This window comes from Macaca mulatta, chromosome 18 (assembly GCF_049350105.2).
Source record: "Macaca mulatta isolate MMU2019108-1 chromosome 18, T2T-MMU8v2.0, whole genome shotgun sequence".
NCBI lineage: Eukaryota > Metazoa > Chordata > Mammalia > Primates > Cercopithecidae > Macaca > Macaca mulatta.
Window position 1 is genome coordinate 46,168,713 of NC_133423.1, and position 22,853 is coordinate 46,191,565.

The 22,853-nt window shown below is 37.4% G+C and overlaps 1 protein-coding gene across 4 annotated transcripts in view; it reads right to left on the reverse strand.

Annotated features, from left to right (window-relative positions):
• The window catches only part of ARK2N (arkadia (RNF111) N-terminal like PKA signaling regulator 2N), a 98,612-nt gene that overhangs the window by 23,943 nt on the left and 51,816 nt on the right, over positions 1–22,853 (reverse strand). For 2 of the 4 annotated variants that reach the window (XM_015121867.3, XM_001084520.5), the window contains exon 3: positions 3,069–3,251. The exons of the other annotated variants lie outside the window; for them this stretch is intronic. In XM_015121867.3, the coding sequence (XP_014977353.1) occupies positions 3,069–3,251 (183 nt within the window). The remainder of the gene's footprint in view (positions 1–3,068; positions 3,252–22,853) is intronic. 4 annotated transcript variants of the gene reach the window in all.

Here is a 22,853-nt window from a genome sequence, read left to right on the forward strand (position 1 = left end):
ATAAAGAAATGTTTAGAGCAGTATCACTTAAGATAGCATCCAAAATGTCCAACAAGAGAATGGGTAAATTGTGACATATTCATATAGTGGAATACTAAATAGCAGTGGAAAATGAATGAACTAGAGCCATACATAACAACAACAAAACTCATAAAATGTTTAACTAAAAAAGCACATTTCAAATGATTACCTTCAATGTGATACCAATTAGTTTTAAAAACATGCTTATTTAGATACATAACAAATATAGTACAAATATATAAAGAAATACATAGGAATACCATACATTAAATATCAAATTTAGGATAGTTTTGGCATGGGAAGGGCAAACGGAAGGAAAACATCTGAAGCCACAGTTGTTTTCCTCCTCACATACTTTTACCATGCTTTCTTTCTTAAAAAGAATGGTAGGAGTTTCCTAAGAGTGCTTTTTAAATAATCAGGTTAACAATTACTTGAATCTGAAAATGTGAATGCTATCCCAAAAGCTAAACTTTAATGATATTTTAAAACCTCGAACTTTGCACTATTCAGTTAAGTCATATGAAATGGCTGGATTTGTGGCAGGTCAAAAAATCAAATATTAACAATTCCATATGGTTCAACCTAATATTAAGAATTCTGCATATGAAGAGCAAAACGTTGGTAATCATTCATTTTTTAATCCAAAACTTTACTATAAAATGGTCTGTATTTAATAGCAAGACTAAGAAAACAGGGAAATAAAACTGAAGTGGAATGGATGACTTAATTGTCAAAGGATGAAAAACAAAGATAAACCATCTAATATACAAATTACAGTCTTGTAATTTGCACCCAGTCTTGGGTGTGATGGCTCACACCTGTAATCCCAGCACTTTGGGAGGCCAAGGTGGGCAGATGATCTGAGGTCAGGAGTTCGAGAGCAGCCTGGCTAACGTGGTGAAACATCATTTCTACAAAAAATTAGCCGGGCGCAGTGGTGCGCGCCTGTGATCCCAGCTACTCGGGAGTCGGAGGCCAGAGAATCACTTGAACCCAGGAGGCCGAGGTTGCAGTGAGCCAGGATCGCACCATTGCACTCTGGCTTGGGCAACAAGAGCAAAACGCCATCTCAAATAAATAAATAAATAAAGTAATTTAGAAACACACACTGTACAAAATGTGGCCAAACTACTTTCTACTGATATAAAGCATTATTACTTCCTTTTTTTTTTTGAGACCCAGTCTAGTTTTGTCACCCAGGCTGCAGTGCAGTGGCACAATCTTAGTTCACTGCAACCTCTGCCTCCCAGGTTCAAGCAACTCTACAGCTGAGATTACAGGCGCCCACCACCACGCCCACCACTGCGTCTGCCACCACACCCAACACGACCAGCTAATTTTTGTATTTTTAGTAGAGATGGAGTTTCACCATGTTGGTCAGGCTGGTCTTGAACTCCTGACCTCAAGTGATCCTCCTACCTCAGCCTCCCAAAGTGCTGGGATTACAGGCGTGAGCCACTGTGCCCAGAAGCATTATTACTTCTTTGCAAAGTATTTGTATTAATATGTATTAATAAATCCTTAAAAGACACTTGTTGGGCAAAACAAGTATTTATATATATAAAAACTGAAGTCCAGACGAGAAACAACTGGTCCAAGGACAAACAGGCAGTTACCAGTCAAAAAAAAAAAAAAAAAAATCAAAACTAAATCCAGGTTCTGTTCCAAAATTAGCTACAGTAAATCAATCAGGTCAACAAACAAGTGATTTTTCTGTAGTTCCAATCGAAGATTATGAAAGGAATCATTTAAGACAACAACAGTCCGGGCGTGGTGGCTCACGCCTGTAATCCCAGCACTTTGGGAGGCCAAGGCGGGCGGATCACAAGGTCAGGAGATGGAGACCATCCTGGCTAACACGGTGAAATCCCGTCTCTACCGAAAATACAAAAAATTAGCCAGGCGTGGTGGCAGGCGCCTGTAGTCCCAGGTACTCGGGAGGCTGAGGCAGGAGAATGGCGTGAACCCGGGAGGCGGAGTTTGCAGTGAGCCGAGATCGTGCCACTGCACTCCAGCCTGGGCGACAGAGCAAGGCTCCATCTCAAAAAAAAAAAAAAAAAAAAAGACAACAACAATCAGTGGAGTTCTGTCTCAATATAAAAAGTTCTAAACTATAACTCAATTTTTTATAAAACTCATTTTTCATAAAAGTAACTTTAGGTAGTGATTAAACTATTAGATAACTCATAAAACCAATGCATTTATAAATTAACTAGAAAACTATAATCTTTCAGTAACACTAAAGAAATTATACACTACATAAGCAGTCTCTCAATCCCCTTCTTCTCTTCTTAAATGTTCAGTGCTAGTACTTTCACAACAACAACAACAAAAAGGTTTAAATTAGAATGCTGAAAGTGTTGAGGAAAATACTGAAGGAGACTTGGAGGTATCGTGAAAGTTTTTCAAAGGTAATAGCAGCGGATTTTTTAGTGAATAAATACCACTTTAAAGAATAATCACAAAACTAAAAAAATGTAAGACAGGGACAGAGATTTTTTTTTCCTGAGCTAACAGAGACAGAAACTAAAAGAAAGGGGTTAGAAAAGACAAATGAGAACTTACTGAAGAGCAATTAACAGGCTCACTCCACAGCAAGAAGCACAAGAAACAGTGGCAGCGCTGTGTATGAACAGCCAGCCCCACAGGGAGAGAGATTCAACGATTCCCTATCCAAGCTGCAAGGTCACTACCCAGAATTAAAGTGAGAGAAAGAACTGGCCAAAGAATATGAGCATATCTGGGTCATTTTTGCATATATTGGGCATTTTTAATCCAAGAAATATGCCTACTGAAACCTACCAATACCTACAATTAATGTCTTGAATGCTCTTATTTGTATTCCTTCTGAGTAGGAAAGATGAATGACAAGCTATCCAAATTGTTTCGGGTATAAATGGCAGCCTGGATAGTCACAATCAATCATTCAGTGCCAGATGTCTCTGGTATGACCTGTTCTCCTCATCAGGGTCCACTACAAAGAAAACAGCTGCCAGGACACATGCATATTACACCATTAGAGAAGGGGAATGGGGAAGACCAACCTGCCTCTGCATTCAGCTCCTCTAGAAGCCCGGTGGTCCTCCAGGTAGCTCCTGTGTCCTGGCCGCCTACAGAATTATTGTGCTCTTGAACTACTGCAGCCGCCAATAAATTGTCCACATTTACCACTTCTGGCTCAGAGTTGGTGTCAGACATATCATAATGAGCTACAACTGGAGGTCCATCTAGGGAGGAAAGAAAATGTATACTTGTATCTAACATGCGGGGTGAAAAATACTTCTGAAACTAGTAAGAGCCCTCTAATGTCAGTTGCCTTCATTATTCTATTTGATCAGAAAAGCTGCACTTTATAGATCTAGTATTTTGTACAAAATGTGAAAGTGAAAAAGATAATCCAAGCTTACAAAGATGATGGACACATTTTGGAAGGAGGAAAAGGAGTGTTACTATGAAGAACAGAAGACAAGACTATACTCAACAATGTTACACTGAATTCCTGTCATACTTTTAAAGAGCAAGATTAAGAAAAAAAGGATGACTCCACAGAGAAAGTGGAACTGATTTCTTAAAGGAAAAAACTGATGCAAATTACTAAAACCCAATTTATATTTTTTAAAAGAATGAATCTAGTTCTCTCTCTTACTGGGTAATATAAAAAGTCTCTAGTAGATTCAGAAAAGAAAATCAAATATATTTTGCTATGTCCTAAAGAAATAAGGTTAACACTAGAGCTCTTTGACTAATGCATCTATTTCCAGTAAAGTCCTTTTATAATAACAGGGATGTTATATACTTTATGACGTTCTATTAAAAGACAACACAACAAAATCCATTTTCAGGATTTTGCTTTGGATATCTTATGAGGGATATTTCTATTTCCTTTTCCCTAAGAAAGACAACCAGCTCATACTACAACTAAATGATATGCAATCTTATGGGTGATTTTACAAGAAGATATTAAAGTTCTTACTGGAAGAGGTCCCTTCCACCCTCAAATCCCCCTAACTGGCTGAAAAAGGCAGCTGAGTTTCAAAGTAAATTTATTACACTGCAGCAATTCATGCTAAAATAAGTCAAAATTCATGCTTGTAGAATAGATACATGCTTTAAAATGCTAATTCTACCCCTTTTTTAAGAAAAACATTAACAGCAAAAAGCAAACATAAAGTTTCCCTTCAAGTAAGAAATTCCTCTACTACCCCTATTTTAATATAAAGCAGAAATAAAGGAATGTTGTTTTCTCCCCCAAAGGCTATTTATGAAGCGCAAGCAAACTATTTATTTCCATTAAGGTTTTTAAAATATCATCCAACAAATGAATATTAAACACACCTATTTTATGAAACTCTATGAAGGAATGCATATATGTCAATGAATCATAAAAATGTAACACAATGAAGTATTACTATTTTAATACAAATATCCATTGTGTCAACTGTCACTGAACAAAAACACACTTTGGGTAGTGACCCCTTAAAACTAAACTACCAAACCACAAGTTTATGTAGTAATATTTTTTAAATACCAAATGACCAAACATAAAAGCAAATGAGTTGTTAGGTGCCACTGTATAAAGAACAGACATGTCACAATATGAAATTCTGACGATCAGGACAACTTTAGTTGACCACTTAAAAATAATTTCCAGATCCCCTTAAGGGGTAAATCACGTTCAATGACCAAAAAATTCAACAGTGTGGCCTTGGTATCAGTTGGTAATTGATTTTAGTTTAAATATCAAGAAACTGATTCGTGTTTGAGGTTTTTCTTTTCTAAAAAAAAGAAAAGAAAGTTGCAATATTCTATGGCGTTCTCGTCAGAGTTCAAAATGATTATTATGGAATCAAGATACTGTGTGATGTCCAAATACTTGGGTGCAGAAGATATGAGGGCCAAGTACAATATTGACTATTTGACCATATGTTCTATTTTTTAAGGGCTTTTTTTTTTTAGGTGTTTGTAGTAAGTTATTTTAGTGAGTTATTTTAAAATTTATATGACTAATACCATTCAGAGCATCTTGCCCTCATATTCTCCACCCCATCCCCAAATTGAGGCAACAGGTCAATAGTCAAGTCAAAATTGTACCACTCCTACATGTATAATCATGCAAAAAAGTATAAGTGTATACATGCAGAGTGACATCACCTACCCATGAAAATAACTCGTCTGAAAGTCTTCATCAGTAGGAAATACAAGCATAAACTTGTTATCTGGCTTCATTCTTGTATCTTCCATATTTCCAAACAGCATACCTTATAACTTAGCTTAAATTTAGTATTCATCATAAACAGAGACAGCAATATTTTCATATATTACACTTAAAATTGAAAATAAATTATGATCACTGTCATTTTTCATTTCCAATATATTCAAACAATGACAAGTCAATACTATATAAACTTCAATAAAATAATGAAATGGTTGTCTTTCCAACTTTGTCTTCCAACAAGAAACCACAATTAAGGATCTTGTGTTCCAAGGTCATTTTACACTATCATTAGGAAATCAAACTTAAATAAGATTTGTTTAAAGCACTTGGGGCCAGGTGTGGTGGCTCACGCCTGTAATCCAAGTACTTAAGAGGCCAAGGCAGGTGGATCACTTGAGATCTGGAGTTTGAGACCAGCCTGGCCATCATAGTGAAACCCCGTCTCTACTAAAAATACAAAAAATTAGCTGAGTGTGGTGGCGTGCACGCCTATAATTCCAGCTACTCGGGAGGCTGAGGCACAAGAATCGCTTGAACCTGGGGGGCAGAGGTTGCAGTGAGCCGAGATCATGCCACTAAACTGCAGCCTGGGGAACAGAGCAAGGCTCTGTCTCAAAAAAAAAAGCACTAGGCGTCAGGATTTGTACTCTGAGTTACTATACAAATATTAGCTAACTTATGGTAACAATTCGTGACATTCTTTTAAAATGTGATTCTTGCTATACAGAAGTAAATGACAGGTAAGATTGTAAGATTCTGCAGTTATTTTATCTGCTTTTAAAAAGAAATATCTCTTGAAGGGGAAAAAAAATCGCTGGGGAGGAGCTAGGAAAATTCAGCACATTAATAACAGAAGCTGACCGGGCATGGTGGCTGACACCTGTAACCCCAGCACTTTGGGAGGCTGATGCAGGCAAACCACTTGAGGTCAGGAGTTTGAGACCAGCCTGGCCAACACGGTGAAAACCCGTCTCTACTAAAATTACAAAAATTAGCCGGGTGTGTGGTTCATGCCTGTAATCCCAGCTACTTGGGAGGCTAAGTGAGGCAGGAGAATCGCTTGAACCCAGGAGACAGAGGTTGCAGTGAGCTGAGATCACACCACTACACTCCAGTTTGGGCAACAGAGCAAGATTCCATCTCAAAAAAAAAAAAAAAAAAAAAAAAAACAGAAGCTGCTATCTATTTGACTCTATCAGTTCATTATAGGATAGAATAAACATGGGGATACTGCCCTTGCTCTCACATGATTATTCCTCTATGCTACTAAAACAACTGCATTGCTACAAAGAGACTGTTTTGATTTTCAAAAATATAAAAGTAATTACTTTAAGTAAAGTTATACATGAAAACATTTCCAATTTAAGATTCAGTCATTAACATAGGCACATTCCATGCTTACAACATTTAAGTTATCCAAGCTGCACATTCTCCCATCTGCCAGCTCTGATGTCTGTCACAATGTTAAAACATAAATTTCTAATATTGAACTTACTGGTTTTTCTATAATCATTAAAAGCATCTTTCTATAGAGGTAAATGTAACACATCTGTGTTAATTAATAACCATTCAATCTGTGGGTAACTCAGGTGCTATTTCTCCTCCTGATCAAATTATTTTGAAATGTTTGCTGTTATAATGACAACACAGGGAAAGTTAAAGGTCAAAAACCCACCAACGGCCGGGCACAGTGCCTCATGTCTATAATCCCAGCACTTTGGGAGGACGAGGTGGGAGGACAAGGCAGGAGGACTACTTGAGCCCAGGAGTTCGAGACTAGCCTGGGCAACATAGCAAGACTCCATCTCTATTATTTAAAAATTATAATAATATTTTAGAATTTTTAAAAAATCTACCAACTACTTTTTATTTAAAAACATTAACTCATCCATTTTATGCTAGAAATGGGTTTGTACTGTCTCACTAAGCTTCTATCCTACACTAAATAGGTTCTAACTTTTCAAATACCAAAATATAGATATATCTGTGTTGTCACATATTCCTGATACAGTGAGGTCTACCCCCTGATGAACTTAAAGCCTTCTGCACTGTTGCCATCAAATGTTTAATTTTATGAATTAGTTTCCTTTTCAAGTATGTTCTAAATCTCATTAGAAAATCTGAATCACAAAAACAAATCAAAACAAAACCTAACTTTTCCTTTACTATGTTCATCCCATGACAAATTCCCCTTTCCAGGTTTGATAATCAGAAGCACAGGATTTTAAAACTAAACAAACACTACTCTCATTTTACAGATGAAAATTTGAGTCCTAATTAGGTGAAACCACAATAGACTATAATTGTTCTCACTGCTGAAGGAAAGAAGAATATACAGGATGAGACTGGTGCTCCCAGCACAGGAACTATAGATTTTTGGCAGCAGACACAAGTTAAAGCCCTGCCTACTTCCTCTTAGCTACATGACCCTGGTAAACTATTTCACTAATCAGTGTCTTCACGGAGTTATGGTGAGGGTTAAAGACAACGTTAACAAAAAAACACAAAAGGAATTTAAATATTGGTCCACTGCCCTGCCTTTCCATTATACTTAGCACCTGCCCTATTTTGTTGTTTGTTTGCTTACCTTTGCATGTATACTCTGTGTATACCACCGGCATGCAAGAAGCTCTGAGGAACATCAGTGCCTATGCCAGTGCCTGATGTTGGTCATAGATGAACCCAACTCGGTAAGTAAATGCTTTGGCTAGGATTCATAGTTGAATAAGGTCATCACAAACATGACTTTTGTATTTTTGTTTGAAGTGAAATGTCAGCTTACATGTATTCATAGAAAAATGTTTCAAAGCCAAATGGAAATTGCTCAGGATTAATCTACATTTAGCATCATCTTGCCTACAAGAGCACCTCCACTAACACAAGTGTTGTCACTCTCTCATTATGAACGCTAACTAAATCTAGGAAACATGAATAATTCTTGTAACCCAGATACACATGGGAATATCATTCCCCCTTCCCTTTCTATTGCTAAGTCTAAGGCACAAGGAAAGGTGGGGCAATGGACAAACACATGGTTGGCCCCTTTGACCCCCATTTCAATGTCTATGCAGCCATAGTAATATACAATAAAGCCTAGAAGAAATTCCCTTCTTCCTCTTTGCCATACCCAATCTCTCCAATCTCCTCACTAAAAGAAGAAAAAAAATCTGTCTTGTTACTGTCAAAGGACCCTATGCCATCAAAGGACCCTAGGCCTTTTGATGGCCTAGGCCCGGTTCTGTTTTCCACACAACACCAAGAGAAAGGAGGGGGTAAACATCATACTTAGCCTCAATCCAGATAGTGAAAAGCAAAAAATCTTACACCTTATCTAGCCAAGGAATCTAAATACTGGGAATAAGGTGTGGGCATGAGGGACTGAGGGAAAGAGGCAAACCTCAAGAGCTACAGAAGGAAATTTGCATTTTAATAGAACCTACTCAAGGAAAAAAAAAAAGCAGTTTCATTACACATTAGAATATTTACCAAGATTAAAATGTATATTTACAAATGAGGCTAGGCACAGTGGTTCACGCCTGTAATCCAGCACTTTGGGAGACTGAGGTGGGTGGATCACTTCAGGTCTGGAGTTTGAGACCAGCCTGGGCAACATAGTGAAACCCCCATCTCTACTAAAAATACTGAAATTAGCCCAGCAGAGTAGCACACGCCTGTAGTCCCAGCTACTCGGGAGGCTGAGGCAGGAGAATCACTTGAACCTGGGAGACAGACGTGGCAGTAAGCCAAGATCACGCCACTGCACTCCAACCTGGGCAACAGAGTGAGACTCCATCTCAAAAAAGAAAGAGAAAAAACAGTAATAAAAATGCCAATCATCGCTTCTTGGCCTTTTGACTAAGACCAAGTGTAAAAATATCAATCAAAAAATAGAAAATACATGCAGAATAATTTGAAAAGAGAGCAGTCATTTTCAAAACATCTCTTAGAAAAGAAGAATTTCATCAACAAAAGATAAAAATCTATAAAGGGCCATGTCCAGAAAAAAGCCTTAAATACCAAAAACTATATATGTATTATTTTCTTCAGAATAATATGAGAAAATTATTTTAGTAAAAGGAAAAATGTCTAAGATAGGGCTACATGGAAATGAAATGCAGCAATATGCACTGAAACTTTATGTTTAGGAGTTAAGTCATTTTTAAAATAAAACCAAATGAATGTATTTTGTACTTTTTCCATTATACTCAATTATTAAAAATTTAAACTTTTTGTTATAAAGTTTCCAAGATGAAAATAAGATTTTAAGGATTAAATTTGTCCTTATACTGATAAACGTTGCATCATTTTGTCCACCCAGGAAAGTTATTTATGATATTGATGAAGGGTTTACCATTTTGAAATGATCAAAAGAGGTAAAAGCAAAGATCCAAGATTATCAGAGTAATGGAAAAGCTGATCAAAAGAAAAAACAACTTAATGTGTCACCACTAACTATAAAGTTGTGAAGTCTCTGATTCAAGTGGGATTATTCGAAAGATAACTCAGGTAATTCATCTGGATATTTAAGAAAAGCTATAAATACAGAAGTGAGGCACCTGAAGAGGTCACCATCTTTCAATTTATCTGTTTCAGGGACAAATCCATGACCTACTGCTTTGAGGATTTAGATCCGTAGAGAAAAAAAACTAAAATATCTGTACTACATACAGCGAGAAAGAGCACAAAATTTAGATATATTAGCCACATCCCTATGTCTACGTACCCTGCTAAAGAGTCATTCATTCCACATTCTAGCCTTTTGATTTCTCCTTGAATCAGTCTAAATTTTGCTATTTTTTCAAATATTCATCAATTTTTAATAGGATAGTTTAGTAGGACATACAGTTTAAAGAAAAAAAATCTTGACTTTTTATGTTCACAGTGGTATTCTTTTCTCAACTACCAAAAAACCTAAAAATAATCCCCCAAATACGTAAAATCTATTGTTATCTTAACTAGAAACTAATATCATTTATTTCATTACAGAAAAGCAAGTTTCTTGATTCAGAAACACCTAATATGAATTAACTGGTAGGGAACCACATAACACCATCCTCAACAGAGTAACAGGAAACATTTCTTTTTCAAAATTTTTATTCATCTAGGTTACATGTCAAATGCACAGTGAGGTAAAGGATATTAAGAAAATGCAATAAAATAAAAACAGTAATTTCATAACATTCTTCCCAAATCTTAAAAGTTATATTATGAATAAGACTTAATAGCCAAAGAATACACTTCTTTCTGGATTATTCCTTCACTTTTTATGATGTCTTCTATTTTACACTATGGTAATCTAACATAACATGAGAATATCTACTCAATACTAGCAAACTAACAGTTTGGTTGCAATTTCTACTAACTTTCATAAACTTCAGAGGAAATAAAAATAGAAACCAGGGGGGAAAAAATGAGTATAGAAACTTGGAAGTTATTCCATGTTACTTACAATTCACAATCTCGTAACTTCTAAACAAATTAAAATGACATGTTTTTTATCTGTACTAGGATTAAGGGCATATGTTATTTCTGAAGAGGATTTTGAGAAAAAAATTTACTGAAATTATTTTGACACTGTATTTTCTGACGTGGCATTCCATGAAATTTTTTTCATTGTACCCTCACTGTACTATTTAAATAATGTTTTTAAAGGAGAGATGAAAATCAATATAAGCTAAATAAAATATAAAAGATACAATTAATTTAAAAGGCTACCTTTGTGTAAGATAACTTGCCCATAATTTGCTATTTTAAACAAATGATAACACAAAGCCTGTTTGCCATCTTTCTTATAACATTCATGTAACTGTATATCTTTATGCAAAGTCAGCTATATGTTAAAAATAAAAATTACCAGTAATATCAATTTACGGTACTTTGCTTAAAAAAGAATTCACTATATTGTTTCTTTCATTAACAAACAGACTTAATACACTTTAAATCATTCTGCATACAACTTTTAAGAAATAAATCAGACTGAGCACTGTGGCTCACGCCTGTAATCCCAGCACTTTCAGGGGCTGAGGCAGGTGGACTACCTGAGGTCAGGAGCTCGAGACCAGCCTGGCCAACATGGTGAAACCCTGTCTTTACTAAAAATACAGAAAATTAGCTGGGCATGGTGGCAGGCGCCTGTAATCCCAGCTACTTGGGGAGCTGAGGCAGGAGAATCGCTTGAACCTGGGAGGTGGAGGTTGCAATGAGCCGAGATCGCGCCATTGCACTCCATCCAGCCTGGGCAACGAGAGTGAAACTCTGTCTCAAAAAACAAAAAAAAACAAAAAACAAAAAAAAGAAAGAAATCTTATGTAAACTGAGATATACCTAGACCCAGGGACTCTTGCTGTTAAATCTTAGTAACAGCAGGGAATGACAAAAGCAATACTCAAAATAAATTAGTTACTGTATATTCTTTTACTCGGTCTACTAGTGAGATTCAAAAAACAAAAATAAAAGCCCCAAACCTTTAATCTTAAAAAGACATTTTTTATCAAGCTTAATTACCATAACTAGGTTTATATGTAGGCAACTTTTATTTTCTTACATACTGTTAGGAAGCAATAAACAGGTATTATATTAATAATCTGAATCCATTAGAAATCACTGTAGCAACTGTACAGTTATCTGCCTCCAGCCACTTGACAAGTCTAACATTAATGAAATTCAGTTATTTCAGAATTCTGAAGATGGGTACAAACATGCATACACACATCCCTGAAACTAGACTCATTTCTCTTAGTAAAAATCCAAACAAACAAAAAACTGATAATGCTTTCCCTTGGAGCTTTCCAAATAACAATCTCTATGCTACTTCTAATTTTAAAAAAAGTAAAACTTCATGTAAAATATTAAGCCTTAAGATTTTAACTTGACCTTGTTGTGCTCGAAATTAAAATTGTATGTGGGCTTTAAAAACTATGCTCGATTTTAATAATGCACAAAAAGTACAGATCAATATGATTAAGAGAGTTACTATTGTCTAATAAGTGGCTCAAATAACCAGATCACTCTAATCTGCTGGTTAAATTCTCTTAAGTTGATTAGGTATCTAATGTCCTAGGACTGAGCTAGCACAAACTAGGCAGAAAGCAGGCTGTAGCTAGATTATCAAAAAACACATTTACCTTTAGTGAGAGGATAATGGCCTCTTAAATGCCAACTAAAGAGAAATACTAAAAGGAAGTATCAACATGTAACAACCAGTAAGAAAATTATAATTGTGGTAGTTAAAACTATAATTTGTTTCCTAACATTTCTCAAGTTACTTTTTTTACAATGTTTGGTGATTTTTTAAATGAAACATTTTTTAAAAGTCTGCAGCTTATTCCTTTTAATTCTCTCCCATGAAAACAAGAGGAAAAAAATTATCTGATGGATTAGACAAAGGGAAAATTCCATATGCACATATTAGAGAGATGCAACAGTCCAGACATGGGATTTTATTCTTAAATAAAAAAAGCATTTCAACCATTTCTGGATTAGTGTTGTAGGCTGAAAGAGATTTCTTTCCAGCATTAACCTTTTATAGACTACAAATACATACAAACAGGACACAGTCCTTAACCTTCTTAAAATTCTAGGAAAATTAAGGGAATTCAGAGGAAATGAAGAGAGGACCACTAGGGACTTAAACAATAGCTACATAAAAATGATGTGACATAATCCAAAAGTAATTCCCACTTACTAGTATTATGAGTACTATACATGTAATCTTGAGAATACACGCTGCCTCAGGAAAAGAGAATGCAATAATCTACACTAATCAAGTAAAAAATATATATATTAAAACTACTTCACAGGCCAGGCACAGTGCCTCATGCCTGTAATCTCAGCACTTTGGGAGGCCAAGGCAGGCAGATCAACTGAGGTCAGGAGTTTGAAACCAGTCTGGCCAACATGGTGAAACCCCATCTCTACTAAAAACACAAAAATTAGCCGGGCCAGTGGTAGGCACCTGTAATCCCAGCTACTCAGTAGGCTGAGGCAAGAGAATCGCTTGAACCCAAGAAGTGGTGGTTGCAGTGAGTCAAGATCGCGCCATTGCACTATAGCCTGGGCGACAAAGCGAGACTCCAACTCAAAAAAAAAAAACAAAAAAACAAAAAAAAACCCTACTTCATAAGGCAAGGCGTGGTGGCTCGTACCTGTAATCCCAGCACTTTGGGAGGCCGAGGCTGGGGGATCCCTTGAGCTTAGGAGTTTAAGACCAGCCTGGTCAACACAGCAAGACCCCACCTTTGCAAAAAATAAGAAAATTAGCCAGACATGGTGGCACACACTTGTGGTCCCAGCTACTTGGGAAGATCACTTGAGCCTGGGAGGTTGAGGCTGCAGTGAGCCTTGACCGTGCCACTGCACTCCAGCCTGGGCAACAGAGCGACGCCCCATCTGGAAAAAATGAAAAAAAAAACAACCCCAGCACTTTGGGAGGCCAAGGTAGGCGGATCATGAGGTCAGGAGATCGAGACCATCCTGGCTACAGTGAAACCCCATCTCAACTAAAAATACCAAAAAATTAGCCGGGCGTGGTGGCAGGCACCTATAGTCCCAGCTACTCAGGAGGCTGAGGCAGGAGAATGGTGTGAACCTGGGAGGTGGAACTTGCAGTGAGCTGAGATAGCGCCATTGCACTCCAGCCTGGGCGACACAGCGAGACTTCGTCTCGAAAAACAACAAGTACTTCCCATATTGACACTTCTTTAAATGTCTGTAATATAAAAACAAAGTATGTTGAAAGGGGAATTTTTTAATCGCTCTACCTGGAAAAGGTGTAACCATTGTAAAGCAAAATCTATTGTTTTTCAAAACAACACTCCTTAAGACACAGATGTATTACCTTCAAAGCACTCTGCAAAAACTGAAAATCAAGATAAAAATTTTCCTATATATGTTTCTGTTATAAATTATTCCTAAACTCTCCAAACCACGGGATGTTAAATTTTACTTTAGGATAAATTTTTAATATTTTGGTATAGGTTCTAAGAATTAAATCAGTGTATTCTGGCATTCCTTATCTTTCTGCCAAAACCTCTTTTTCTTCCTTTACTCAAAATGTTGTAGAAAAGGCTTTCCAAAATTATTAGTTTTCAAATATTCAAAATATTATTCTTACCTTGAATATCAACTATTAATACCTATGTTTTAGGCCAGATGCGAATCCCACAGAATCCCAGCACTTTGAGAGGCCAAGGTGTGCAGATCACTTAAGCCCAGGAGTCTGAGGCCAGCCTGAACAATGTATCAGAACCCTGTCTCTACAAAATATACAAAAATTAGCCAGGTGGTAGTCCTAGCTATCTGGGAGGCTGAGGTGGGAGGATTGCTTGAGCCTGGGAGGCAGGGGTTACAGTGAGACAAGCCGGCACCTTTCTGCACTCCAGCCTAGATGACAGAGTGAGACCCTATCTCCCCAACCCCCACCAAAAAAAAACCTACCTATGTTTGTTAATTCCATTCCACTGAAATTTTTTTCTTAAAGGCAAAAAAAATCTACAGAGCTCTTGCCTGATTATCCAATAACAATAAAAATTAGAATGGATCCAGTCAATACAACACTAGCAATAAGTTGTCTATGTTATTCTTTAAAAAATTAACCTTTTCTATCTTAAAATGCATTTCAAAGCATTCTTAATATATTAAGTATTATATCATAAAACAAAAAAGAAGCCTGTTAAGTGCTTGAAGCAGTTTACACATGCATAGAAAAGTAGTCTTTAACATGATGAAATTAATATTTTCTTACATCTAAAAATCTATGTCTAATAAAAATCTGGGATTCCAGGAAGAAGGTGAAAACAGAACTTCCCTGAAAATACCTAAACTTCAAGTAAAGACTGTAGATTCATTAAAATTCATTCAGTCATCCAAAACCAATATGTTCTTCCTATTGATGTAAAACTTAATTTAAAAAAAATCTGTTTGGGGAAATAGTTAACCAATGTTGCACTATCATTTCAGAGAGAAACCCATCAGTTATAACAAACTCTTATATATTTTACAGTGAAAAATCATACTAACATTATTTATTGTAAGTTGCTCCCGGTGTTCAAACCTTACCTCTACTGGTCAAATATTAAGTTCAGAAAATCTAAAAATCATTACACAAAAAAAGAAGACATCGACCAGGCACAGTGGCTCATGCCTATAATCCTAGCACTTTGGGAGGCCGAGGCAGGCGGTTCACCTGAGGTTGGGAGTTCAAGACCAGCCTGACCAATATGGAGAAACCCCATCTCTACTACAAACACAAAAATTAGCCAGGCATGGTGGCGCATGCCTGTAATCCCAACTACTCAGGAGGCTGAGGCAGGAGAATCACTTGAACCCAGGAGGCGGAGGTTGCAGTGAGCTGGGTTCACGCCATTGCATTCCAGCCTGGGCAATGAGAGCGAAACTTCATCTCAAAAAATGGAAAAAAAAAAAAAAAAGGGAGAGACTGCTAGTCATATATACTATATACATCCTTGTACAAGGATGTATATATCCTTAAACAAAAACTGAACACAGAAATAAGTCATCCCCAAAGTTAACTTCCAATTCTCATAAAACCAGTTCTAAAATGAAAAAAACAAATAAAGCAGCAATTTTCAATTTTTCAATTCAAAACCAGAAAAGGAAAAAACCTGGTTCAGTCTATTACTGGTAATTTACAAGTTACAAATATGTGGATATAGAACTGAATCAAAACAAAGTGGTGACATATTTTCTGAGTAACGTTACTAACAAATATTGAGAGACATATCGAAGATCTTGATTGTTTATATGAGACTCTAAATATACCACCTATATTTCCTCTTAAAAAACACAAGCAGACGGCTGGGCGCGGTGGCTCAAGCCTGTAACCCAGCACTTTGGGAGGCCGAGACGGGTGGATCACGAGGTCAGGAGATCGAGACTATCCTGGCTAACATGGTGAAACCCCGTCTCTACTAAAAAATACAAAAAACTAGCCGGGCGATGTGGCGGACGCCTGTAGTCCCAGCTACTCGGGAGGCTGAGGCAAGAGAATGGCGTGAACCCGGGAGGCGGAGCTTGCAGTGAGCTGAGATCCGGCCACTGCACTCCAGCCTGGGCGACAGAGCGAGACTCCGTCTCAAAAAAAAAAAAAAAAAACCACAAGCAGAATTTGGTTTTTTTTCCTAAGTGGCAACTTCATTAAATAAAATGAACCTTTTTCATATTGATGTTATTATAAATGTGAAAGACTAATTTCCTCTCAAAAATAAATCCAGGCCAGGCGCAGTGGCTCATGCCTGTAATCCCAACACTTTGGGAGGCGGAGGCAGGTGGATCACCTGAAGTCAGGAGGTTGAGATCAGCCTGGTCAACATGGTGAAACCCCTGTCTCTACTTAAAATACAAAAATTAGCTGGGCATGGTGGTGGGTGCCTGTAATCCCAGCTACTTGGGGGGCTGAGGCAGGAGAACTGCTTGAACCCAGGAGGCAAAGGCTGCAGTGGGCCAAGACCACACCATTGCACTCCAGCCTGGGCAACAAGAGCGAAACTCCATCTCAGGAAAAAAAAAAAAAAAAGTAAATCCAGTGGAAAACCCAATTTTAAAAAACCACTTAGTATCAGCAAACTTACATATTCCTATTGAAGACCGTCATCCTAATTTAGCTGTGTCTCACATTATTACTAGAAATCTTTAAAAGATAAAATGCCAGCATTTACCAATCCCAGGCTGCACATAAAAACATTTATCATGTTGCAAGACCTTCAATCCTGTGATATTTCCTATCTTTTGACACGCTCTATGAGTTATTTAACATAACTAAGGTCCATTTATTTTTAATTCGAGGACTGAAAACAAAATTAAACTGGTAGTACATTCACTAATAAACTTAGTCACTAGCAATTTAAAACCCCACCCAATACATACCCTTGATATAGTGACCATTTTATCTTTATCCTCTACGGGTACCCTTTACATCAGGGTACCAGAAATTCCACTGGCTGATGCCTACCAGATTACCACCTTGGGCACTGAGCTTTAAATTAAAGCTCAAAATAAAAATCCATCTCCATGTCAATGAAAAATACTATTTTTCTCATGCATGAAATCAAGCTGCAGTCTAATCTGTTTTCCCTACATTATCTTGAATAGTAGGTACATAGCAAATATTTGCTCAAAACCGTATTGTGTTCTTCTGCATACAAGTGATACTGAATATAATTCATGAAAAACTAGCAACAAATTAGATTATTAAATGACATGTGGAATAATTACATAAAAATGTTCATGGAGTACATTCACAGTTAACTACGATCTTCACAGTTAACTATGAGGTCCCCCAATTAGAAGGAGAAGTCAACAGCGTCTGTACAGAGTAAGTGCTAAGAGATTCTCAAGGAATTAACCATCTACCTATTTAGGTTCACTAAAATTTCCAGTTTTTTGTTTTATTTCTATTTTTGGTAAAAAGCAAGGAAGAGGATGGCTCCTACTATTGTATAAATATGGTTCTATGTTCCAACCATACATAACAAAACTCAAGCTAAAATGTATCCAATTCTGGGGCTTTCTGTCGCAAATACCTAATTTTTAAAAAGGAAGCTGTTTTTTACTGCAGCTTTTAAAACATCATCAGGGCTGGGCTTGGTGGCTCACGCCTGTAATTCCAGCACTTTGGGAGGCCAAGGTGGGCTGATCACGAGCTCAGGAGTTCAAGATCACGAGGTCAGCCTGGCCAACATAGTGAAACCCTGTCTCTACTAAAAATACAAAGAAAATTAGCCAGGCATGGTGGCGGGCTCCTGTAATCCCAGATACTCGGGAGGCTGAGACAGGCGAATCGCTTAAACCCAGGAGGCGGAGGTTGCAGTGGGCCAGTGGGCCGAGATCGTGCCATTACACTCCAGCCTGTGCAACAAAGCGAGACTCTGTCTCAAAAAAAACCCAGCAACATCATCAAAAGAAACTTACAATGGGCAAAAGCATATTATTTCTCACACAATCCAAAATGCAGATTGTCAATACAATTCATTTTGTGATAGATTCAAAGGCTGTTAGGTAATATTCCCATTTCCAGCAACGTTAACTAGAAAATTGCAATTATACATCTTTGGGAACTCTGACATACTGTCAATATTTGGACAAGTCATGTAAGAACCAAAGGGCTGCCGTGGCAGTACTTGGAAATCAGGCATCTGCCATGTAAGCACTTGATGGGTGATAGGGAAAATTCTTTGGCCAACTAGTTGCATTTAGGTCCCCTGGGTTCGAGTAGCTGCTTGTTCTCTTTGCCAGTGTCAGGGTAAGTTACCTTTTCCATCCACATGTGGAACTTCTCTGTCTGCCTCTGCATCTTGGAAAAACAGCTCCTGGCCTCTTCTAGGACACTGCCTGTGCAGTTCCTATCACACAGCACCCCTGTCAAGTAATCCTGTAACTTCCCTGGGCGCTCCTTCAGATCCCCCAGCATGACCGAAGGCACCTTTAAAGACACTGAGGCCATTTCATAAAACATTATTGCTTCAGAAATTGTATTTTTATTAAGACACACTTACTCAGGAAAATGACATAAGCATTGCTAAGGAGAGCCTGATAGATCTAGCATTCATAGGTAGTGATTAAATTCATTAATCAAAGCCACTAATTCCAAAAAAATAATGAAATAATATTATTTTTCATAGCTTTAATATATCTACCTGGCAGCATGTATTGTTACTACACAGGCTGAATACAACTGACTGAATCTGTAACAGTAGTTTCCAACCTTTGCTGAACAATAAGAACTGGAGAGGCTTAAATACCAAAACCTAGGGTGGCTCCAAGGCACCTAAGATTTGTTTCGGTTTAAGCTCCCCAGGTGATTTTAATGTACATCCTTAGTTGAGAACTACTGCATTCTTGAGTATTTTAACTCCTTTCACTTTAAAATTCTAAAAAGTTGTTTTGTCAGCTGGCCCATACTCAATCATTATACAATCACTCTCAGGTGATGATTCTTACCACACAAAAGATCTGTTTTTTTTTTTTAATTCTTATGGAAAACCACATGAAGGAGATGATACAGAGTACCTCTGGGTCAGCTTTTACAAACTGGTCTGTGTAAAGTGTTAAAATGCACACACAAAACAAAATGTAGTTAAGTTTGGGATATACTACAAATCACATCCTTCCCACTGGAGAGCACCTTCATTAATGGCTGAAGCGCCCTGAGGTTTAAAACAAATGACATCTGTTAACACATAATCCAGCACTTTCCAAACATCTGAACATGTGTACAACTATTAATACCCAGTAGCACAGTGGTCCAGTTTAGGATATGGTCCCATACATATATAATTTCATCCTTGAACTAGGCTAGATCATCTTTGGTTTGGGTCCCCTGTAGTTTAGGTCTCTAATAAAACTATACTGAACTCTTCATTCTAAGGGATCTAATAAAAATGTTACTTCCTCAGATCATTCTTGACTACACTAACTAAAATAGCTTTTCTACCCCATTCCTAGTCAATCTTTATCTCTTATATCCTGCTTATTATTCACATCACATATCCCTACCTGATAGCATATGATGAATTCATTTATTGTCTCCTCATGAAAGATTAAGTTCCATGACAACAGAGACTTCTCTCACTGTAGTATCCCCAAAGCCATGGACTAGGTGCTCAGATACTTGCTGAATAAAAGAATGATTGATGGAATCAATCAATCTTGGCCTTATACCATCAACCTACATCGAGAGTCTTATAAATAATGCTCTTATGGAATGCTCTACTGAGCGTTTGTTAAACTAATTTGTGAAAACATGGTTTGCTTTATCACAAAGTGACCTTTTATGAAGATGCAAAGAGAAGTTTCCCATGTCTCACTATCAAATACAACTATGCTTCTCCTAGATAAAAAAGAATTTTTAATTCAGTCAGGCCACCTATTTTCAATGCCTAAAAGGCTGTGAGACAAACATTTAGCCCAGTTCTACCTAGCAAATAAAAACCTCATGAAATCGGTCACCAACCTCTAGTTTCATATTATTCCTTTTCCTCTGATTACTCCATGCCCTATGCTGTCCTCACTTTTTAAAAAATTTTGGTTATATGAAAACTCCCTCAAGAAGGACATGACTTCCCCCAAAGGTTAGTATGTTTAGCTTATGGGAAAAAAGGCTAAATGAAATGTAAAGCTTAACTTCCTTTAAGCCCCATTATAAGTGCTGGGCAAACTGAAGCACAGGACAGGAAATCAGATGCCTCCTTTGATCTGCTTTAGATTCTCACATTATTTATTTCTCAATGAATACTAAAAATGAGTATTTAAAAGCTGAAAATGATATAAGAACATTCATGCTGGGGGCAGTGAGGTAAGTTGTAGCCTCATAAAGATTCTTACAAGCAATAATCACTGATAAGCAAGACATTCTGAGGCCTTAAAAACAGGGACCAATGATGCATTTATCAAAGCCCACAAAACTTACACCACCAAGAGTGAACCCTAACAGTAAACTACAGACGTTGGGTGATAATGATGTGTCAATGTAGGTTCATCGTTGTAACAAATGTCCATTCTAGTGCAGGATGTTGATAGTAGGGGAGGCCATGGCTATATGGGAGAAGGGGGTACTTGGGAACTCTCTGTCTCCTCTGCTCGATTTTGCTGTGAACTTAAAACTGCTCTAAAAGCAAAATCTATTAAAAAACAATGACCAAAAAAACGGACCACATTCTCACCTTAAACACACGCATGCTCTTTTATTAACACTAAGATATACCTTATTTTGAGAAAAAGACTTTATGCTTCTCCTTTTACAAAGTTAATATAGGCACTCACTTTAGGAAATAAGAAAAGCAGGCCAAAAATAGTATCTTGGTGCTTTAACACGAGAAATTGCCAAAAGATACCCACCAGTAAGACTTTAAAGCTTTTTAATTAAGTTAACATCATCCAGACCTTGTAGCATATAGAAAACCACATTTAGACATTGCATGCTTTTCAAATAATCACTTAAATGAAGTAAAAGAGGGCACTTAATGCTTGTTAATTAATATAGAACTGTGCTGTAATTTATAACTAATGTAATTTCAAAAAAACCAGACTCCACTGTTTAGAACTTGATAACCATTAGCAGTAAGAGAACTTAATTGAATCAGACTACCAGTTTCACAGTGATTTTCAGATATAGGAGACTTAACATATCATTGCTTAACTGAGCGGTTCTGAGCCCTGGCTACTCAAGTGTCATCACCTAAAGCTGATCGTATAAATGTCATCAGTTTTAAAGCTGATGCCTGGGGTCAGACTCCAAAGACTCTGATTGAATGGGGCTAAAATGGGGTCTGGGCATCAGACGTTTTAAATGCCACCCAGCTGATTCTAATACATAGCCAGATTGAAAACCCTATGTATTTTACCCACCTGATTTGCATTTACCAAGCTGAAAATAGACAGTTTTTACCTGATTATTTCGTGTCAGTGTTTTGTTATCAATGTATTTTGTGAGTCTCTTAAATAGCTACCAAACTACAACCAGATTACAAAAGGCTTAAAATAGGGACATGGGGCTTTTAGCCACTGAAATCATTTGATATTCAATCTAGGAAAAAGATCAATTACTGTGCTTCATGGATTCACTATGTGGGTTTGGGATTTTCAACCATGAATCCTCCTCACTGCCTTATATTTAAAATTTGCCAAGCAATTAAATCCCCAAAAGGTTAAAAGGCCTCAAAAATTAGTAAGAAAAACCACGTCAGAAGAAAAATGTGCAAAGAATATGAACAGACTTTACCAAACGAAAACAAATTGCTGAACATTTTTCAACTTCAGTAGTGATCAAAGAAATGCAAATTAACATCAAAATACCATTTTTTTTTTTAATAGAGTCTTGCTGTCACCCAGGCTGGAGTGCAGTGGCGTGACCTCAGCTCACCGCAACATCTACCTCCCAGGTTCAATCAATTCTCCTGTCTCAGTCTCCCGAGTAGCTGGGATTACAGACACACGCCACCACGCCTGGCCAATTTTTTTTTTTTTTTTTTTTTCCTCCCCATAGAGATGGGGTTTCACCATGTTGACCAGGCTGGTCTCAAACTCCTGACCTCAGGTAATTCATCTGCCTCAGCCTCCCAAAGTGCTGGGATTACAGGCGTGAGACACCACATCAGCAAGATATCACTCTTCTATCAAATCAGCAAGCTTTTTAAAAAAATTAATATTCCATAGCAAGAATACAATGCATGAACACTCAAGCTCCTGGGTGAAATAAACTTATTTTTGTTTTTATTTGGATTTTTTTGAGACAGAGTCTTGCTCTGTCACCCAGGCTGGAGTGCAGAGGCTCAATCACAGTTCACTACAGCCTCTGCCTCCTGGGCTCAAGCAATCGTCCCACATCAGCCTCTGGAGCAGCTGGGACTACAGGCACGTGCTGCTATGCCCAGCTAACTTTAGTTATTTCTAGTAGAGATGGGGTTTCACTATGTTCACCAGGCTGGTCTCGAATTCCTGGCCTCAAGTGAACCACCTGTCTCAGCCTCCCAGAGTGCTGGGATTATAGGCGTGAGCCATCGCACTCAACTTAATTATTTTTTAAAAGCAGTATGGCAGTATGTGGTCAAGAGCCTTAAGTGTTCATACCCTTAACTCATAACAGCAAAAACTTAAAAGA